The sequence below is a fragment of the Saimiri boliviensis genome, chromosome 6 (assembly GCF_048565385.1).
Source record: "Saimiri boliviensis isolate mSaiBol1 chromosome 6, mSaiBol1.pri, whole genome shotgun sequence".
In the NCBI taxonomy this organism is placed as follows: Eukaryota; Metazoa; Chordata; class Mammalia; order Primates; family Cebidae; genus Saimiri; species Saimiri boliviensis.
In genome coordinates this window covers 81,588,500-81,607,060 of record NC_133454.1, presented here as the reverse complement: position 1 = coordinate 81,607,060, position 18,561 = coordinate 81,588,500, and the positions used below count along the sequence as shown (strand labels likewise).

General features: G+C 34.1%; 1 protein-coding gene across 4 annotated transcripts in view; it reads right to left on the bottom strand.

The window, feature by feature from the left end:
* Nucleotides 1-18,561, bottom strand: part of USP47 (ubiquitin specific peptidase 47) — a 137,566-nt gene that overhangs the window by 44,783 nt on the left and 74,222 nt on the right. For all 4 annotated transcript variants that reach the window (XM_010344174.3, XM_010344215.3, XM_010344254.3 and 1 more), the window contains 3 exons: nt 2,812-2,907; nt 2,570-2,722; nt 183-350 (listed from right to left, as the gene is read on the bottom strand). In XM_010344174.3, coding sequence (XP_010342476.1) covers nt 183-350; nt 2,570-2,722; nt 2,812-2,907 — 417 coding nt within the window. The remainder of the gene's footprint in view (nt 1-182; nt 351-2,569; nt 2,723-2,811; nt 2,908-18,561) is intronic.

Sequence of the window (18,561 nt, the reverse complement as noted above, 5' to 3'; positions counted from 1 at the left end):
AAACACACACACACACACACATATATAAACATGCACCAAAAAAAACCCTGTATTTGAGAAGTCTTAACTTTAAAAAGTTAAGTTTCTTTTAAAGAGAACTTTGTCACAACAGCTACAGAATTATACAGCAAGTCAGAGATTATTCCCACTTTCAACTAAAAAATGCAGACTACAAAAGGTACCTTTTCAAGTCCAGATTTTGAGATCTTTTCAGTCCCACTATTGGTTTCAAGGCAGATTCCTTCATCAACACCATCATCATTGGAGAAATCATTACTCATCTGATCACTGTGACAACTACCTTCATTTTCTGCTCCACTGTCAGTGCAACTTTCAGTCTGAGGAGATTTCTTAATAAGACATAATTATTTTAGTTATAAACCAAATACAGAGCAAATATGTTCAACACAACTTTGTACCTATATAGTGCTAACATTTTCACACAATTTAACATGCTAGTAAAAATATTTTACTTTAAATTTATTTTCTCTTAAAAAGTGAGACCTTAAGTAAAATTAAACAGGCAAAATGTATTTTAAAAGCTTTTCTATTATGTCCTTAAAATTTAAACACAACAAATTAGTGATTCAAAATTCTATTAAACTTCATTTATGTGTACTGTTACAACATAACAGTTGAAACTACATTGAAATTATTGTTTCTTTTAGCAAAATCCACAAAATCAGAGAAGCTGAGCTTCAAAAGCAGCTTTTGATGTTCTCAAATTATAAAAGAATATCATCTCTTTTGAACAAAAAGTTCAACACTAGCGACACATAGCTATAAAAAAAAGTTCAACTCAGTTTATCAGTGATATAATTATCAGGTATTATAATTAGAAAGAAAAATAAGACATTGCATTTATCCTTAAGAACTTTATGGTCTTTTCACAGGAAGTAGAAATAGTTATAGCAATTATACTTTCCACTTTATGGTTTTTAAATCACATCCACACAAATGTAATTTGAAGAATTCTCTTTGTTAAAAAACTCCAAACAATCTTTTCCCCTCTTTTTAATGTTTTATATACATCCCTAAAAATGTTATTTAAATAATTTGAGAATTTTCTATTTTTGAAATGTGTAAGGCTTTGCACAGAAGTTCTTGAGTGCAACGAAGCAATATACAATCAGCACAAAGTTTTCGCCAGGAACTCTGTAGTAGGTACTACATCTAGTATACAGTTTTCATCTCTCAAGAACGTTAGGTTCAAGGGAAAATGAAGGTGAAATCCAGCTATAGAACTAAGTCCAAAGAGATACTATAATTCCTGAAACTCCTTTAGCTGAGCCAAAACATTTCTTGTCCCAAGAACTAGACCTAGAACTCTCTAGAAAAGTTTCTACTAAGCTTCATATATAGGTTTTCTTTCTTTGGAACAAAGATTTCCCTTTAAAAGAAATATATTAGGCATATTCAGAAGACCAATCTAATACTGATCTCTGAGTAGAAATCCTACAAAGATTATGTCTCCTTTGAAAGTCTGGCATACTTTGGGTAGACTTCCTAGCTTAAGCACAAGTGTCTTAGACATTACTTTAAACTTTTCAAAATGTATTCTGATCATAGTTACCATTCAATGAGCAGCTACTTCATCTAAGGCATCTGGAAACGAGGCTCAAAAGGTTTCATGACTTATCCAAGGTCAAGAGGCTAGCAAGAAGTAGGACAAGAATTTGAACTCACATCTAGCTAGGCCTAAAACATGTGCTCTTCTATATGACACTGCCTCACAGTACTTAATAGTACTAAATAAAACTTGATGAATGTTTATTTTTGAACTCCTGAGAAAAGGCATCTTTATAGTAATCAATTCCCAAAAAAAAAAAGCTTCAAGTTAATTCCGAGACTAATATTTATCATTCTGAAGTAATTAGCCTAAGTGATTATAAATATTCCACATAATAAAATCAGAAGAGTTTCCGTAATAACAGAGTGGAATACTGTAAATCTTTCATTGAAGAAGGAGAGAGGAACCAGAGAATTCTGGGAGGCCAATGAGTGGAAAGAAATTGATAAGCATTACATATGTCATTCAACATCCCATGCTTAAATTATTTAAATAAAGTTTCAAATTTAAAAAATTTAAAAAGAAAAACAGACAAAATAGTAAATAAATGTAAAATAATAAGTAAATACAAGAATTTAAGCCCATGCTACTCAGTTGGTTCATTCATTCCATCATAGGCATTTGTCTGCATTTGTTATGGATCAGAAACATGAGTATGGCTTACCTGCAGACTAGTTTCAGTAACAACACAATTACAGAACATAAGATTATCACTCAAGTTTAAGAAATAATTCCAAAGCTGACTTTTCTTATTGTCTTTTCAAAGAGTACCAGAAATTACTCTGATCAAGCAACAATATTTAAAATATAATTTATGCAGTCAGGAAAAGCTTATATAAAGTTAAGTCATGTTATTGAACTCCGTATTAGAAAATAAGAAGAAGGTTCCATCAAGATAACAGTCTAAATAACATCAGTGTTGTTACCAAACAGCTCTTTCAAAAACATGACTGACTAATGTGGATTAATGAAAACTACTTTATACTAACAAATATTTACCTCATCTTCAACATCAATAAATGTACTCATATCTAGTTCCTCAGGAAATGTCATTCGATCATTCAGTTTAATCCTATGCATGGTCGTATAATCAAAATCAAATCTTTTCAGCTGTAAGGTCAGCAGATAAGGGAAATGCAAAAACCGAAGACCCTAAAAAACAAAAAGAAAAAGGAGGAGACTCTATTGAATATGGAATATTACCTCAAAGTCCTAAGTATTAATCTCTACATGGCATTTACCTTCCGTGCATCACACTTCTTCTTACAACGTTCACAAAAGTATTGATTTGGGCCATCCAGAATCTCTGGCTGAATAAATGCATGCAATGCTTCTTCCTAGTTAGAAAAGAAAAATTACTTAAAATATTATATTAATGACAAAATCCTGTATAAAAAAAAGACTGCAATTACCAAAACAGTTATAAGTAGAATGGTTAGAAATTTAGGAACTCAAAATGTACCAAGGAAAATTATCAACAGTTAAATAATATTATCACTACAAAGATTAAGCAAAAAAAAAAAAAATTCATTCTATACAAGATTTGCCTTTCTTAGTATTGCAGTATCACAGGCACTTTGACATGATTTTCACTGACTTTACATAGCAGTTTTTGGCTAAATAATGTTTAAAAAAAATCCTCAGTCCTTAAATAATAAGTAATTCAATACTTCTAAAAAAACAGTTACATGTATGATTTCGATCTTCTTATTTAAGGAGGCATTTTAAACCTGTACAGTAAACATCAATGCTCTCTAAAGAATTCACACTTTTCATACACTTAAAAATCATGTAAGCATCCTTAATCATCATAGTTAGGATCAGTCAGTAATCTAGCACTGCACTAGTAATAAAGATCGAAAAACACTGTGCAACCTTCTCAGTGTGTGTGAGATACTGCTCCTCCATTTGGAAATGTATAATGAGGCTCCTGGATTGTTACATTAGTAAAACCATGTGGTTCTCTTTTCTCCATAGAGCATTACAACAGAAGTAAGAAACTTCGTATAAATACTGCTGAAGAATCAGTGGGTATAAAGTTAATTTTTATTTTAACAATTGGTTTTTCCCAATTAAAAAATTCATTAATATAGCACCTAAGATTGGATGCATCATCTCAAATTTCAACTGATGTTCTCTTGTCTTCACACATGGGCTAGGCAGAACTACTTATATTAGTTTATATTATATATAAACTAAAAGAAATGAAATTATTAAGACAAAGTATCTTCAAATATTTTTCTTTTGACATAGAACAAGCTGTTCCTTGAAAGATAAAAGAACTTAATGGTTGTAGTTGCAAAACAGCTGGCAAGGCTTAGAAAACTACTGTCTACATATTGTTTGATAGAGCTCACTTTGGAGCAAGATAAAAATAAGGAAAGACATTGATATTTAAAGGTGTCTAAACCCATCTGATCCCCATTTTATTCTCAGAACATAAGGAAATGAGTGGGGAAGAAATCAAACAGCTGGGTTTTTTCCCCACTGGACCATGCATTTTATTGGTGGTCAAAGGATACATTTAGAAAATGTTTTTTTCCTATCAAGTATATTTTAAGGAAAAAAAAAAAAAAAAAGGCAAGTTCTATAAAAACGTAACAGAAAAACAAGCTTTAAGAGAAATAGTATCTATAGCTTAATACAGACTGATATTCAATGGCAGGCCTTCCAAAGGGTTGTAATTTGAACTGGTAAAACACTCAGTATTCAAAGGAGGAGGGGAGAGGGAGAGTGACACAATTATGTAACTAAAATTTTACTTTGGTGTATGTGTATTAGTCTCTGGCTTAGTTCAAACCTAGAGATCTTTAAAAAAAATTTTTTTTAAACTTGGAGAAAAGTTTAAAGAACAGAGATCTTGCAAATACTTTACTCAAATTCAACTTTTAAGCATTTTTGCTAACTTTGCTTTATCTCCCCCAACCCAACATTATGTTTCTTTGTTTTAGCCATTTGAGAGTAGGTTCACACCTCATGCTTTGCCTCATAACTTCAATATGACTTTTTAAGAATAAGGATATTCTTACATAAACAGTAATCAAATTCTGGAAAATTTAATATTGCTAAAGTAATTTAATCATCCACATTCCAATTCTGTCAATCACCCTAATAATGTATTTCTCTCCATCCAGTAGAGAATCTAACCCAAGGCCACAGATTTTGTTTGGTCTTTTGAGATTCCTTTCATCTGGGGGTGTTCCAGAGTTTGCCTTTCTTTTATAACACTGGTATTTTTTGAAGAACAGAGGTCACTTATTTTATAAAATGTTCTGCAATTTGGGTTTGTCTGCTATTCTTCATCATTAGATTTTACACAATCCTTGCTAGGCTACTGTAAGATGTGCTCTTCTAAGGGTATCATAGTCACAGGCCATGATGTACCTAACTTTCTCTTCGGTGATATTAATTTTAATTATCTGGTGAAGGTACTGTCCAGCCTTTCTACTATATAGTTATTATTTTTACCCTCATGGCTAATGAGTAATCTGTAAGGAGATACCATAAGGAGAATCTGTAAGGAGATCATGCAAAAATCCTGAGCCTTACCAAATCTCCCACCCTTGATTTTAGCATCCACTCACAGATTCCTGCCTAAACCAAATTTTAACATTTGCTTTCTGAACCAACTTGAAAATCTTTTTAATAGGCAATTTAAACCTCTCATATTTGATATGACTGAGATGCTTGGTTCTACCTCAGTCACTACTGTGTAATTACTGTGTGTATTAGGTAATATTTACTGTGTTCCTTTCTCTACATGCTTTGCTATTTTTTACATTTTCTTTTGGTATGTAGCAAGGTTTATAATTTTATTCTAGTTACTTTTGCATTTACAGTGTTTTTACACCCCTTTAATTTCCACCTAACCCCTGCCCCCACATTTATTTTTTCTTAAGCTTTTTGTGTCTGGTCTGTCAGTTTTAAATGGTCTCCTTTATTCCCCACCCACAGAACAGCCTGTGATCTTACTCGGCTTTCTGTTTCTCTCCCCTTTCTCCTCCTTTTGAAAAGTGGTATTATTTGTACTTTGTCTAACAGGTAACATTTCATACTGTTCTTCTACCCATGTTCCCACCCTTGTATTTAGTCCTTAATTTAATATAGCAAATGCTCACAGTTCTTTTACTGAAGCTGCCCCAATAATCTCTTGGTTGGGTTCAGCTCATCCTCTAATGAACTCCTCAAGGGCTCATGGATACAATATCCAATGAGTTCTTCAATATTCAAACTTTTTATAGCTGCCATAATTAAAAAAAACTTGGCTGGCTATCAAATTCTTGGCTGGTACTTTCTTGAATTTCTGGAAATCACTACTCTGTTGGCATGATTTGCATGTTGTTCTTCTGAAATGTGTTGCCAGTCCAATTCATATTTTTTTTTTTTTTTTTTTTTTTTTTAAGATGAGGTCTTGCTCTGTCACCTAGGCTGGAGTGCAGTGCTGTGGTGGCTCGCTGCAGCTTTGACCTCCCTAGCTCAAGCCATTCTCTTACCTCAGCCTCCTGAATAGCTAGGACTACAGGCACATGTCACCACAACTGGTAATTGTTTTTTTAATTTTGTAGAGATTGAGACCTTTAATTTAGGTCTCAACATATTGAGACCTTTAATTTAGGTCTCAATATGTTGCCCAAACTGGTCTCAAAGTCCTGGGTTCAAGGGATCCTCCTGCCTCAACCTCTAAGTGCTAAAATTATAGGCGTAAACCACTGCGCCCAGCCTCAATTCATCTTTATTTATTTATTTATTTATTATATTTTTAGAGACAGAGTCTTGCTTCGTTGCCCAGATTGGAGTGCAATGGTGCAGTCTTGGCTCACCGCAGCCTCCGTCTCCTAGGTTCAAGCGATTCTTCTGCCTCAGCCTCCCAACTGGGACTACAGGTGCATGCCACCATGCCGGGCTAATTTTTTTATTTTTAGTAGAGACAGGTTGTTGGCCAGGCGGGTCTCAAACTCCTGACCTCGTGATCTGCCTGAGGCCTGCCTCAGCCTCGGAAGTGCTGGGATTACAGGTGTTAGCCAATGTACCGAGCCTCAATTCATCTTTAGTATTTTACTAAAATACATCTCAGAGTTTATCATTTCAGGTCCTTCAAAATGTAGGGTAACATTTCCCTTATTCCCAGAAAGTTTATCTGAATTATAATTTATCTATTAATTCTTTTCCTCTGTTCTATTTTTCTTCTTCACAGACTCCAGTTATGTTGGACATCCTTTGCCGGTCTTCTCTTTCTATATATTCTTTTCCTAAGATCCTTTTTATTTTTACAAAAAAGTCTCATTTCCATTTAATGTCCTTCACTAGATTTTCATTCTTTCTATTTTCTCTTGCATTTGGTAATGTATCTTTCACTTCCAAGATTATCTTTGTCTTTTTCTTTGTTTCTTTCCTGAATTTGATGAACTCCCATTTCATTTCTTCCAGTGTTGTTTTTGTTTTTTAAACCTATTTCTCTACTTGAGTTTTTGGCCACCAGGTTTTATTTTGCTCATCTGAGAATATTTAATTTAGTCAGAGTACCATGTTGATAATTCCAGAGTGACAACAGTTTCATATTCTAGATTTTACTGTCCCCATATATTATGCAAAATGTAATTCTGCACATATATTTATTTGTTTGTTTGAGACAGGATCTCACCATGTTGCTCAGGCTGGTCTCAAACTCCTGGGCTCAGGCAATCCTTCCACCTTGGCCTCCCAAAGCACTGGGATTACAGACGTGAGCCACCATGCCCAGCCTGGGCATCCTTTTACATTATAATTTTCAGAATTCAGGATAGAACATAAAGAAATATTATATCCTTAGTTCTCCAACCAAAAATAATATTGGTTATCTCAATTTTTGGGCTAACAGGCATAGTGCAACCGAAAGGTATAGTAAGGTATGGTATTGCCTATAAATCCTTTTTTTAACCATTGATATGTATATATGAATTCTTACTCTATTAATTAAAATCTGTTTAATTTTGAATAGAGAAATGAGTGTTAAAATACAATACTTCAATTTTTTTATAAACATAAAAAGAAAGTGGGTCCACCATTGAGAACTATTTCCTGATTTTGATGTACTAAGCAATTCTGGTGCTACTGATATATGGCAACATATTTTCCTTAAAATTATATTCAACTATCTTTCCCAGTATATATGCTTTAATATTACTACTTTTTTAAGTAGGAAAAGGGTTATATACCTTTACCTAAGTCGTCTACTTTTTTTAATTGAAATTTTTAAGATAGTTGTAAATTCATGTGCAATTGTAAGAAGTAATATAGAGAGACCTCTTGTACACTCTCCAGTTTTCTCTACTGGAAATGTTTTACAAAACTATAGCATATCATAACCATAATATCGACATTCATATACCTAATTCAGATTTTCCCATTTTTAGTGAACTCATTTGTCTGTGAATGTGTCTATTAAGTTCTATACAATTTTATTACCTGTATAGGTTAATGTATCCAACATCTGTCAAAAGACTGAACAGTTTCTATGAGAGGATAACTCATGCCACCCTTTTATAGCCACAACCACCTACTTGTCTCCTCTCTACTCCCTCCAAATCCGTAAGATCTGGTAATGATTAATCTGTCCCACAGTTCTAAAATGTTGTCATATCAAAAGTATTACACAAATAGAATCATAAAATATATAATAACCTTTTGGGACTGGCTTTTTTCACTCAGAATAATTCCCTGGATACTCATTCAAGTTTTTGTGTTTATTAATAGTTTGTTCCTTTTTATTGCTGGGTACTATTTAATGGTTTGTACGAACCACAGTTTGTCAGTCCATTCACTTAATGAAGCAGATATAGGCTGATTCCAGTTACTGAATATTAAAAATCAAGATGGAATAAATATTTATGCACAGGTTTTCATGTGAACATAAATTTCTATTTTTCTGGGATAAATAACCAAGAGTGCAATTGCTGGCGTTTGTGGTTAATTGTATGTGTCATTTTATAAGAAACTACCTTTAACATTTCACATTCTCACCAGCCGTGTCAGAGTGACACAGTTTCTCCATATAGTCACCACCTTTCCATGCTATCATTATTTGTAGCCATACGAAAGGTATAGAATAATACATTCATTATGGTTTGAATTTGCATTTCCCTAATAGCCAGAAATGTTGAATATCTTTTCTGTATTTGACATTTGTGTATCCTCTTTGATAAAATGTTTATGTCTTTCACCAATTGTCCAGATGGATTTTTCTAAACTGATGTTTTGAGAGTCCTTTATATATTTAGATATGAGTCCTCTGTCAGACAAACGGCTTGCAAATGTTTGTAGCTTCTCTTTATCTTTATCATATGAGCTTTCATATAGTAAATATTTTTAATTTTAATGTTTGTTAACTGTTCCTTTTGTAGACTGTCTTTTGATGCCAAATCTAAAAACTCTTTGCTTAGCCCAGATCTGGAAAATTTTGTCCTACGTTTTTTCTAAAAGTTATACAGTCTTACATTTTACATTTAAGTCTATGACCCATTTTGAGTTAATTTTTGTATAGTTATTTAAGTCAAGGTTCGTTTTGTGATATGGATTTCCAATTGTTCCCTCACCATTTGTTGGAAAAACCATTTTTCTTCCACTGATTTGCTTTTGTGTCTCAGTCAATAATCAGCTAGGCCTACTTGTGTGGATCTATTTCTGGATTTTCTATTCTATTCCACTGACCTATTTGTTTATCCCCCTGCCAATATCACATAGTCTTGATTACTGTAGCCATATATTAAGTCTTTTTGGCTAAGTAGTATTCCATCCCAAATCACACAGACTGATAACTTGCACTTTAGTTTTGTTCCTTTGCCTTCCATATACATTTTGAAATAAGCTTGTATATGTCCTCAAAAAATCTTGCTGGACTTTGATAGGAGCTGCATTAAGACTATGTAATTATCTTTACTATGTTGAATCTTCCAATTAAGAAGTATAGTATGTCTCCCCATTTACTTAATATTCTTTTCAAAGTTTTTTGACACGATATTGTAAATATTCATGAGGTACATGTAATACTTGATACATGCATAGAATCAACTCAAGGTATTTGGGATATCCATCACCTTGAACATTTACCATTTCTTTGTATTGGGAACATTTCAAATCTTCTATTCTAGCTATTCTGAAATACACAATATGTTGTTGTTAACTAGTCACCCTATTCTGATGTCAAACACTAGAACTTCCTGCTTATCTAACTGTAAGTTTGTACCTATTAACCAACCTCTCTTCATCCCCGCTCTCTCAAACACACTGTTCCCAGCCTCTGGTAACTATCATTCTACTCTCTATCTTCATGAGATCAGCATTTTTTTTTTTTAAGTTCCCACATGTAAGTGAGAACATGTGATATTTGTCTTTCTGGTCTTGGCTTATTCAACAGAATCTTTCAAAGTTTTATAGTTTTGAGCACATAGGTCCACCACATTTTTTGTTGGATTTCCACCTTTCTTTTTGCAAAACTATAGATGGTATTGTATTTTAAACTTTACTTTCTACATGTTCATTGTTAGCGCCTTGAAATATGATTTATTATGTTTATTTTTATCCTGCTACCTTGCTAAACTCACATATTTCAGGGTTTTTTTTTTTGTACAAGTCTTGGGATTTTCTACATAGATTATCATATCAAATAAAAATTCAATTTTATTTCTTTAGCATTGCTTTTCATCTCCTCTTCTTGCCTTACTGTGTTGGCCAGAACTTCTAGGACTATGCTGAAAAGGAGTGGTAGGAGCAGACATCCTTGCCTAGACAAGCTTGACATTCCCTAGGAAGAAAGTAGTCTCTCACCATGTTGTATGATGTTAGCTATAGATATTTTAGATATGTCTTTAAATGAAGTTGAGGAAATTTTACTCTATTCCTTGTAATCTGCTTTATTATCATAAGTGAACATAAATTTCAATTTTTGCTGGGATAAATACCAAGAGTACAATTGCTGGAGTTTATGTTAATTGCATAAGTGAATTTTGATAAGTGAAAACATAAGTGAATTTTGATAACTGCTTTTTCCAAATTGATATGATCAAATGAATTTCCTTTTTTAACCTGTTAATATGGAAGATTATACTCATTTATTTCTTAAAAATATTGAAGAGTTTCAAATCCCTGAAACAATCCTACTTAATCACAATGTATAATTCTTTTTATATATTACTTTATTCAATTTGCTAGTATTTTGGAAAGAAATTTCCTAACTATATACATGAGGGATATTGGTTTTTTAAAAACTGTCTTGGTTTAATATCAGGTAAGAATAGTGTCACAGGACTATGGGTTTCTCCTTTTTTGAAAAGAAAATTGTATAGAACTGGTGTTCACCATTCTTTGAATATTTGATACAAGTACCCAAACAATCCAGACTTGGAAATTTCCTTTTCAAGAGGTTTTTTTTTTTTTTTTTTTTTTTTTTGACCGAGTTTTGCTCCTGTTACCCAGGCTGGAGTGCAATGGCGCGATCTCGGCTCACCGCAACCTCCGCCTTCTGGGTTCAGGCAATTCTCCCGCCTCAGCCTCCTGAGTAGCCGGGATTACAGGCACGTGCCACCATGCCCAGCTAATTTTTTGTATTTTTAGTAGAGACGGGGTTTCACCATGTTGACCAGGATGGTCTCGATCTCTCGACCTCGTGATCCACCCGCCTCGGCCTCCCAAAGTGCTGGGATTACAGGCTTGAGCCACCGTGCCCGGCTCAAGAGGTTTTAAATTATAAATGTAATTACCTTAACAGTATAGGGCAACTCAAATTATCTAATTCCTATTGAGTTCTTTTCAAAGATTGGTTCATTTTATCACAGTTGCCAAATTTATATGTGCAGAATTGTTTGTTGTGATCCCTTTTACATAGGCAAGATTTATAGGTACATCCTTTTCATTCCTGACACTAGACACTTCTGTGTTCCCTTTTTCTCTGTCAGTCTGGCTATTTGTCAATTTTATTGTCTTTTCAAAGAGTCAGCCCTTCGTTTTATTGATTTCCTCTACTGTTTTCCCATTTTCAATGTTACTGATTTCTCCGCTTTTCTTTAATATGTCCTTCCTTCTACTTGCTTTGGGTTTCTTTTGCTCTTTTCTCAGGTTAGGTGGGAGCTTAGATTACTGATTTGGCACTTTTCCTGTCCTTCAGTATAAGCATTTAATACTGTAAGTTTCCCTTTCCATATTGCTTTAGTTGTGCCTCAAAAAGTTTGATGTTATGCTTTGATTTTCATTAAGTTCAAAATATTTTTAAAATTTCCCTTGAGACTTCCTCTTTGACCCATGGATCATTTAGAAGTGTGTTATTTTCCAAGTGTTTTGTGATTTTCCTGCCTTCTAATCTGATTCCACTATAGTTGAAAAAAATCACATACTCCATGATTTTAAAGTTTTTGAGGTTTTATGATCCAGAGTATATGGTCTATCCTTGTATATATTTCATGGACACTTGAAATGGATGTGTATTCTGCTGCTGTTAGGTAGAGCATTTTAGCAATGTTCATTAGATCTGTTGGTTGATGGTGTTGCTGAGTTCTGCATCTTTGCTATTTCTGTCTAGTTGTCCTACCTATCAGTTAGTAACAGAGGGAGAGGGACTGAAGTCTGCAACTGTAATTGTACTTTGTCATTTTCCTTTTAGTTCTGACAGTTTTTGCTTCATATATTTTGACAGCTGTGTTATTTTCTGCATACACATTTAGGATTGGTATCTTCTTGGTTGTTTGACACATTTATTATTATGCCCCTCTCTGTCTCTGGTAATTTTCTTTGCTCTAAAGTCTTCTTTATCTGATACTAATATGGCCATTCCTGATTTGTTCTGATTAAAGTTCACATGATAAATCATTTTTCAGCCTTTTACTTTCAACCTGCCTATATCAATATATTGTCATGTGTGACATAACAATGTTTTGGTCAACTATAAACTGTATATAGAACAGTGTAAGATTATAATGGAGCTGAAAAACTCCTATCGCCTAGTGACATCAGAGCCATTATAACATAGTGCAATGCATCATTATGTGTCTGTGGTGATTCTGGTGTAATAAACCTACTGTGCTGCTGGTCACACAAAAGTACAACACATACAATTATGTATAACATCTAATACTTGATGATAGTAAGTGATTATGCTGGTTTATGTATTTCTAAACTGTACTTTTTTAACTTGTCATTTTATTTATATAAGACAGGGTCTTGTTCTGTAGCCCAGGCTGGAGTACAGTGGCACCATCTTGGCTCAATGCAACCCCCGCCTCTGGGGCTAAAGCAATCCTCTCACCTCAGCCTCCCAAGTAGCTAGAACTACAGGCATGTGCCACCATGCCTAGCTAATTTTTGCATTTCTTTTTTAAAGAGATGAGTTTCATCATATTGCCTCAAACTCTTTGGTTCAAGCAATCCACCCGTCTTGGCCTCCCAAAGTAATAGGATTAGAGGCATGAGCCACTGTGTCCTTAGCCTTGTCATTTTAGGTGCTCCTTCTACCTATTTTTTTAGAAAAATTAACTATAAAATAGCCTTAGATAGGTTCTTCAGGAGGTATTCCAGAAGAAAGAAGGCACTGTTAACACAGGAGATACACAGTCTCCATGTATGTTATTGCCTTTGAAGACCTTCCACTGGGACAAAATGTGAAGGTGGAAGACAGTGAAATGGATGATCCTGACCCTGTATAGCCTAGGCTAGTGTGTCTCTATGTGTGTGTGCCTTAGTATTTAACAAAAACGGTCAAAAAGTAAAAAATAAAATTTTAAACAGGAAAAAGTTTATACAATAAGGAGGTATTTTTCTACAAATGTACATGTTTTAAGCTATTAAAAAAGAATCAAAGTCTAAAAATACTCAAAAAGTATAGTTATAGTAAGCTAATTTATTTTTAAGAAACAAAAATGTTATAATAAATTTAGTGTCACCTAAGTGTGCAGTGTTTATAAATCTACAGTACAGTATGTATAGTATACTGTACAGTATAGTATATACAGTAATGTCCTAGGCCTTTGCACCCACTCACTCACTGACTCACCCAGAACAACTTCCAATCTTGCAAGTTCCATTTATGAGAAGTGCCCAATATGGGTGTACCATTTTTTAATTTTTTATACTGTATTTCTACTCTAGTTTGTCTATATTTGGATACATACTTACCATTGTGTTACAACTGTCTATTTAGTACAGCAACATGCTGTACAGGTATATAGCTTAGGAACAACAGGCCACACCATCCAGTTTAAGTGTGTAGTAGGCTATTCCATCTAGATTTGTGTGACTCTATGACATTTACATGATGAAATCATCTAACAACGAATTTCTCAGAACATATGACCACCATTAAGTGATGTATGACTGTATCTGAAGTATCTTGTAGACAGTATACTATTGTGTCACTTCTTTTTAACCTATTACGTCAATCTCCTTTTTAGTTGGTATATTTAGGCCATTTACATTGAACTACGTCTGCCATTGTCATTTTTTTTAGTTTCGTTTTCCATTCTCCTGCCTTCCTATGGGCTACTTGAAAAATTTTTTGAATTCTATTGTATCTATGGTGTTTTTGAATATATCTCTTTTTCAGTGGTCACCCTAGGTATTCAGGAGTTATTTACATATTCTGGTTATCAGTCCTTTTTAATTACATTATTTTCTGGTCTTATTGCACTGGCTAGGACTTCTACTACATGGGTATCTTTATCTTGTTCCTGATCTTTGGGATGTATTTTATATATATAATAAGAAACTTAGTTTACTGGTGCCATTCTTTTACCCTGTTCATTATAGAAACCTTATCTCATTTTGTCTTGGCATCTCCTCTCTTTATAATGATCTTAAATATCTCTTCTACATGCATTTAGAATCACATTGGACAGTGCTGACATTTTGTTTTGACCATCAAACATACTTTAGAAAAACTCAGGAAGAAAAGGAAAGCCTAATGTATTTACTCATATATTGATTTACCTTATTCTTCCTTCCTTCCTGACATTCCCAGATGCCTTTTTCTTATCATTTCCTGTTTAGAGAACTTGCTTTAGCCACTTTTTTTTTTTTTTTTTTTTTTTTAGGATTAGTCTGCTGCTGACAGATTCTCTTAGTGTTCTCTCATCTGAAAACATCTTGGTTTTCCCTTCATTCCTAAAGACTATGTTCACGAGGTGTAAGACTTTAGTTGACAGTTCTTTTCTTTCAACACCTGAAATAATGTGCCATTTTCTCCTGGCCTCTATTATTTTTGGTGAGAAATCAGAGTGCTTTGCCCTTATAAGAAAAGTGTCTTTTCTCTCTTGCTGCTTTCAAGCTATCTTCATCTTTGGTTCTCAGAAGTCTGGCTATAATTGAACTTGACGTAGAATTATTACGGCTTACTGTGTTTGGGGTTTGCTCAGCTTCTTGGATTTGAAGGTTTATGCCTTTTGCTAAATTTGGAACATTTTCATCCATTATTTCTTTGTACCTGCTTTCTTTTTCCATTTGGCTCTCCTTCCAGGACTTCAGTGACACAAGTGTTATACCTTTTGCTCTCCTTCCAGGATTCCAATGACACAAATGTTAAACCTTTTGTTATAGTCCTACTGGTCCTTGAGGATTGTTTTTTTTTTTTTCAGTCTATCTTCTCTCTGCTGTTTAGATTAGGTAATATTTATCATTCTATCTTCATGTTCACGTATGATGTATTGTCTCTCATTCTGCTGTTGAGCCTATCCACTGAGTTTTTAATTTTGTTTATTGCAGTTTTCAGTTCCAAATTTCCATTTCTTTATATCTCTAATTTATTCCCTAAAATTTTCTATGTTCCCATTGTTTTCAGTGTGCTTTGGACTGCTCACTGAAGTGTTTCTATGATGACTGCTTTAAAGTATTTAGCAAATAATCTTAACAGCTTTGTCATTTCAGTGTTTATGTCTGCTGGTTTCTTTTTTAATTCAAATTGAGATTTGTGATTTCTTAAATTGAAACATGGACATTTGGAGTGTTATGAGATTCTGGACCACGTTTAAACCTTCTAATTTAAATTGCTTCCTTTGACATTGTGCCATCTGGGGAAAGGGCTCTGCCACATTAGTGCCAGATGGCATTAGAAGTCCAGGTTTCCCATTTGGCCTATGATGACACCTGAATGGAAGAAGCTCCTTGTTAGTGCTGGGCAGGGAAAGGAATTCTGGCTGCTCAGTAGGCCTCTGCTGATAAAACCTTGGCTATGAGGGGCAGGAGTATCTCAGTACTGCACTCCTACACTGACACTACAAGCAGGAGGGGCTCCCTTCCTTCCCCTGGGAGGTGGTGAAGGAACAGAGCATCTCCTTACTATCAGGTAGGGGCAGAAGGCCAGTCTTCCTACGTGGCCTGTAACAACAATAAATGAGGGAAATGGGGATGGTGGTGGGGAGGTTTGTTACTGCCTGGCAGAGATGAAAGTCCTCCTGCCTCCCTACTCAGCCTTCCGTGAAACCACCCAGCAGCTGAGATGGCCAAGAAACTTTGTTACATTATGAGGGGGAAATTCTAGGCTCCCCACTCAGCACTGGCAGGCACAAGTTGAGGTAAGATCTTTTTTTTTTTTTTTTTGGTGGTGTTTGGTTAGAGCACAGCAGTTATAGTCTAAAAGTTTTCTGCCTTGCTAGGCTGTTTCCTTTAGTTAAAGAGAACAGACGTTTTTAGTCTGTGCCTATTGCTTTTTCCAGGCTGCCAGCTTCTTCGGTTCCAAGTTTGGGATATATTAGGCAAAAAGAAAACCCATGGAACTCACCACCGTGTCATTCCTTGGGTGCTGAGGTCCCTAGTGTATATGCCTTCTCTCCACCTTTCAGTCTTCTTATGTTTATTTTTTATATAATGCTCAAGGTTTTCAGTTGTTTTAGTGGGAGGAATAGGGCAATGTACATCTACTCCATCTTCCTGAAAGCAGAAGTCCCCACTTTTTATACTGGTTCCCACTATGTCCAACCATACAAATTCCTGGAAAAATGAGGGTAGAGTCTGTGGAAGAATTTTTCTTTATCTGATGCTTACATATTTGGACAAATTGGACCACTCTTTTATCCAAATCAGTTCTGCAGCTGATTTAGCCATATAAGAATATCCAAACCACCTGCTATGTCAGGGTAGGACTTCTAATATAAACTTGTGTAAATTAAATAGTCAAAATGCTTTTGATTTCATAAATACTAATTTAACAATTTTCCATTCAAAATGTTAAAACAATCATTAAACTATGTTTATTTATGGAACAAGTCCTTTATATGATCTTATCTCTCCAAAGTCACTATATGAAATTAGGCAGCTAAACCTTGATCAAACTTTTGAACACACTTTTTGTCTTAATAACAGGTATTTAAATGTACATAATCAATAATAGGATAAAAGTACCCTAAAAGAAAATGGCCTAGAACAGTGTCTGCCACAGAGAAGGCACTAAATAAATGTTTTATGACAAAATATACCAATGAAAAAACAGTGCCTAAAATTTTACTGTTAAATAAAAAAGCACTTCCCTAGATAATGTCAAACACGAGGCTACATTGTTTTTCTTTAACTTATACATTATGCTTTCATAATTAACCAACAAAAAGTTATATTTCTAATTTCTATGTATTACTAGAATGTACTTAGAACTATCTCATTTAATACATTCACGCATATGCTTGGCAATAAGCATATTCAAAGTTACTTTGATCTAGTCAATGAGTCAGTGAACACAGAAGGTTCTAATTATCTATTAAGTCATTAAGAACAAAATTACTTAAGGATTAATACAAGTAATTCTTCAGCTGATATTTTTTCAGGATTAATAAAAAATATGTAAAAGAACAGGAATTTGTAACACATATTTTAGTATTCTCACTCCCTCTTAACATCCCAAGGACATAAATATAAATAAAGTAGTGACATTCTTACATCACCTTAATCTAATGTAGAACTTCCTATATTATGTTCCTCAAAATCCTAATGTCTCTTGAGATATTAACAGATATCCCACAGACAAAGAAAATGCTATGTTAAACACATTTAAACAAATTTCTCTACTACAGCAATCACTGGGCCAATTAAAATATAATATGCACCTGTGATCTTTCCAAAGATGCTTATTGTTACAGTTTCCCAAACCTATTTAATCAAGGACACCTTCCCTAGAATATCTGTTGAATCCTTTTACAGACTAGCATTGAACAGGACCCAATCTGAGATTTACAGAATGGCAGAAAAACCTTTAAATACTGATTCCCTACTTGAATGAGGAAATGAAGATCAGAAATCTAACAAATATCAGTTATAAAAATTAAAAATCTATTGAATAAAGAAAAATATTATAATGAAAGGCTTTTTTTGGCCTCCCTACTTTATGGGAGCTTTTTTTTTTTTCTTAAACTGCAGAAGACATCCAGCACTCATTATAAAAATAATCTGTTATCATGCTGAAAAACAACCATAAAAATTGATTATGGATGTTACTGTAATAAATTAGATGAGTGCTAATTTCATTCCTATTTTAATCTTCCCTATTAATTTCAAGTTAATTATCATAAATTAACTTGGACATTTCAGATGAAGGTTTAAAAAATAAAAATCCTGGCTGGGTGTGGTAGGGCATGCTTGAAATCCCAGCACTTTGAGAGGTCAAGATGGAGGAAGGACTGCTAGAGGCCAGGAGTTTGACACCAGCCTGGTCAACAGAGTGAGACCCCCATCTCTAAAAAGAAACATACATTAAATAAATTTTTTAAGAGAGAGAGAAAAAAACCCTTCAATTTTTAAAAGACCTCACCCTTAATTATCTGAAATTAAACCCGTAATATTGTGGCGCACTAAACAAAACATACCATAAACAGAATATATAACCATTAATGTGTACATATGTGTATGCGCGTGTGCTAGTGTATATGTCTACATTTATATCTTTTTTTTTTTTTTGAGATGGAGTCTCCCTCAGCCACCCAGGCTGAAGTGCAGTGGTACGATCTTGGCTCACTGCAGCCTCTGCCTCCTGGGTTCAAGCAAATTCTCCT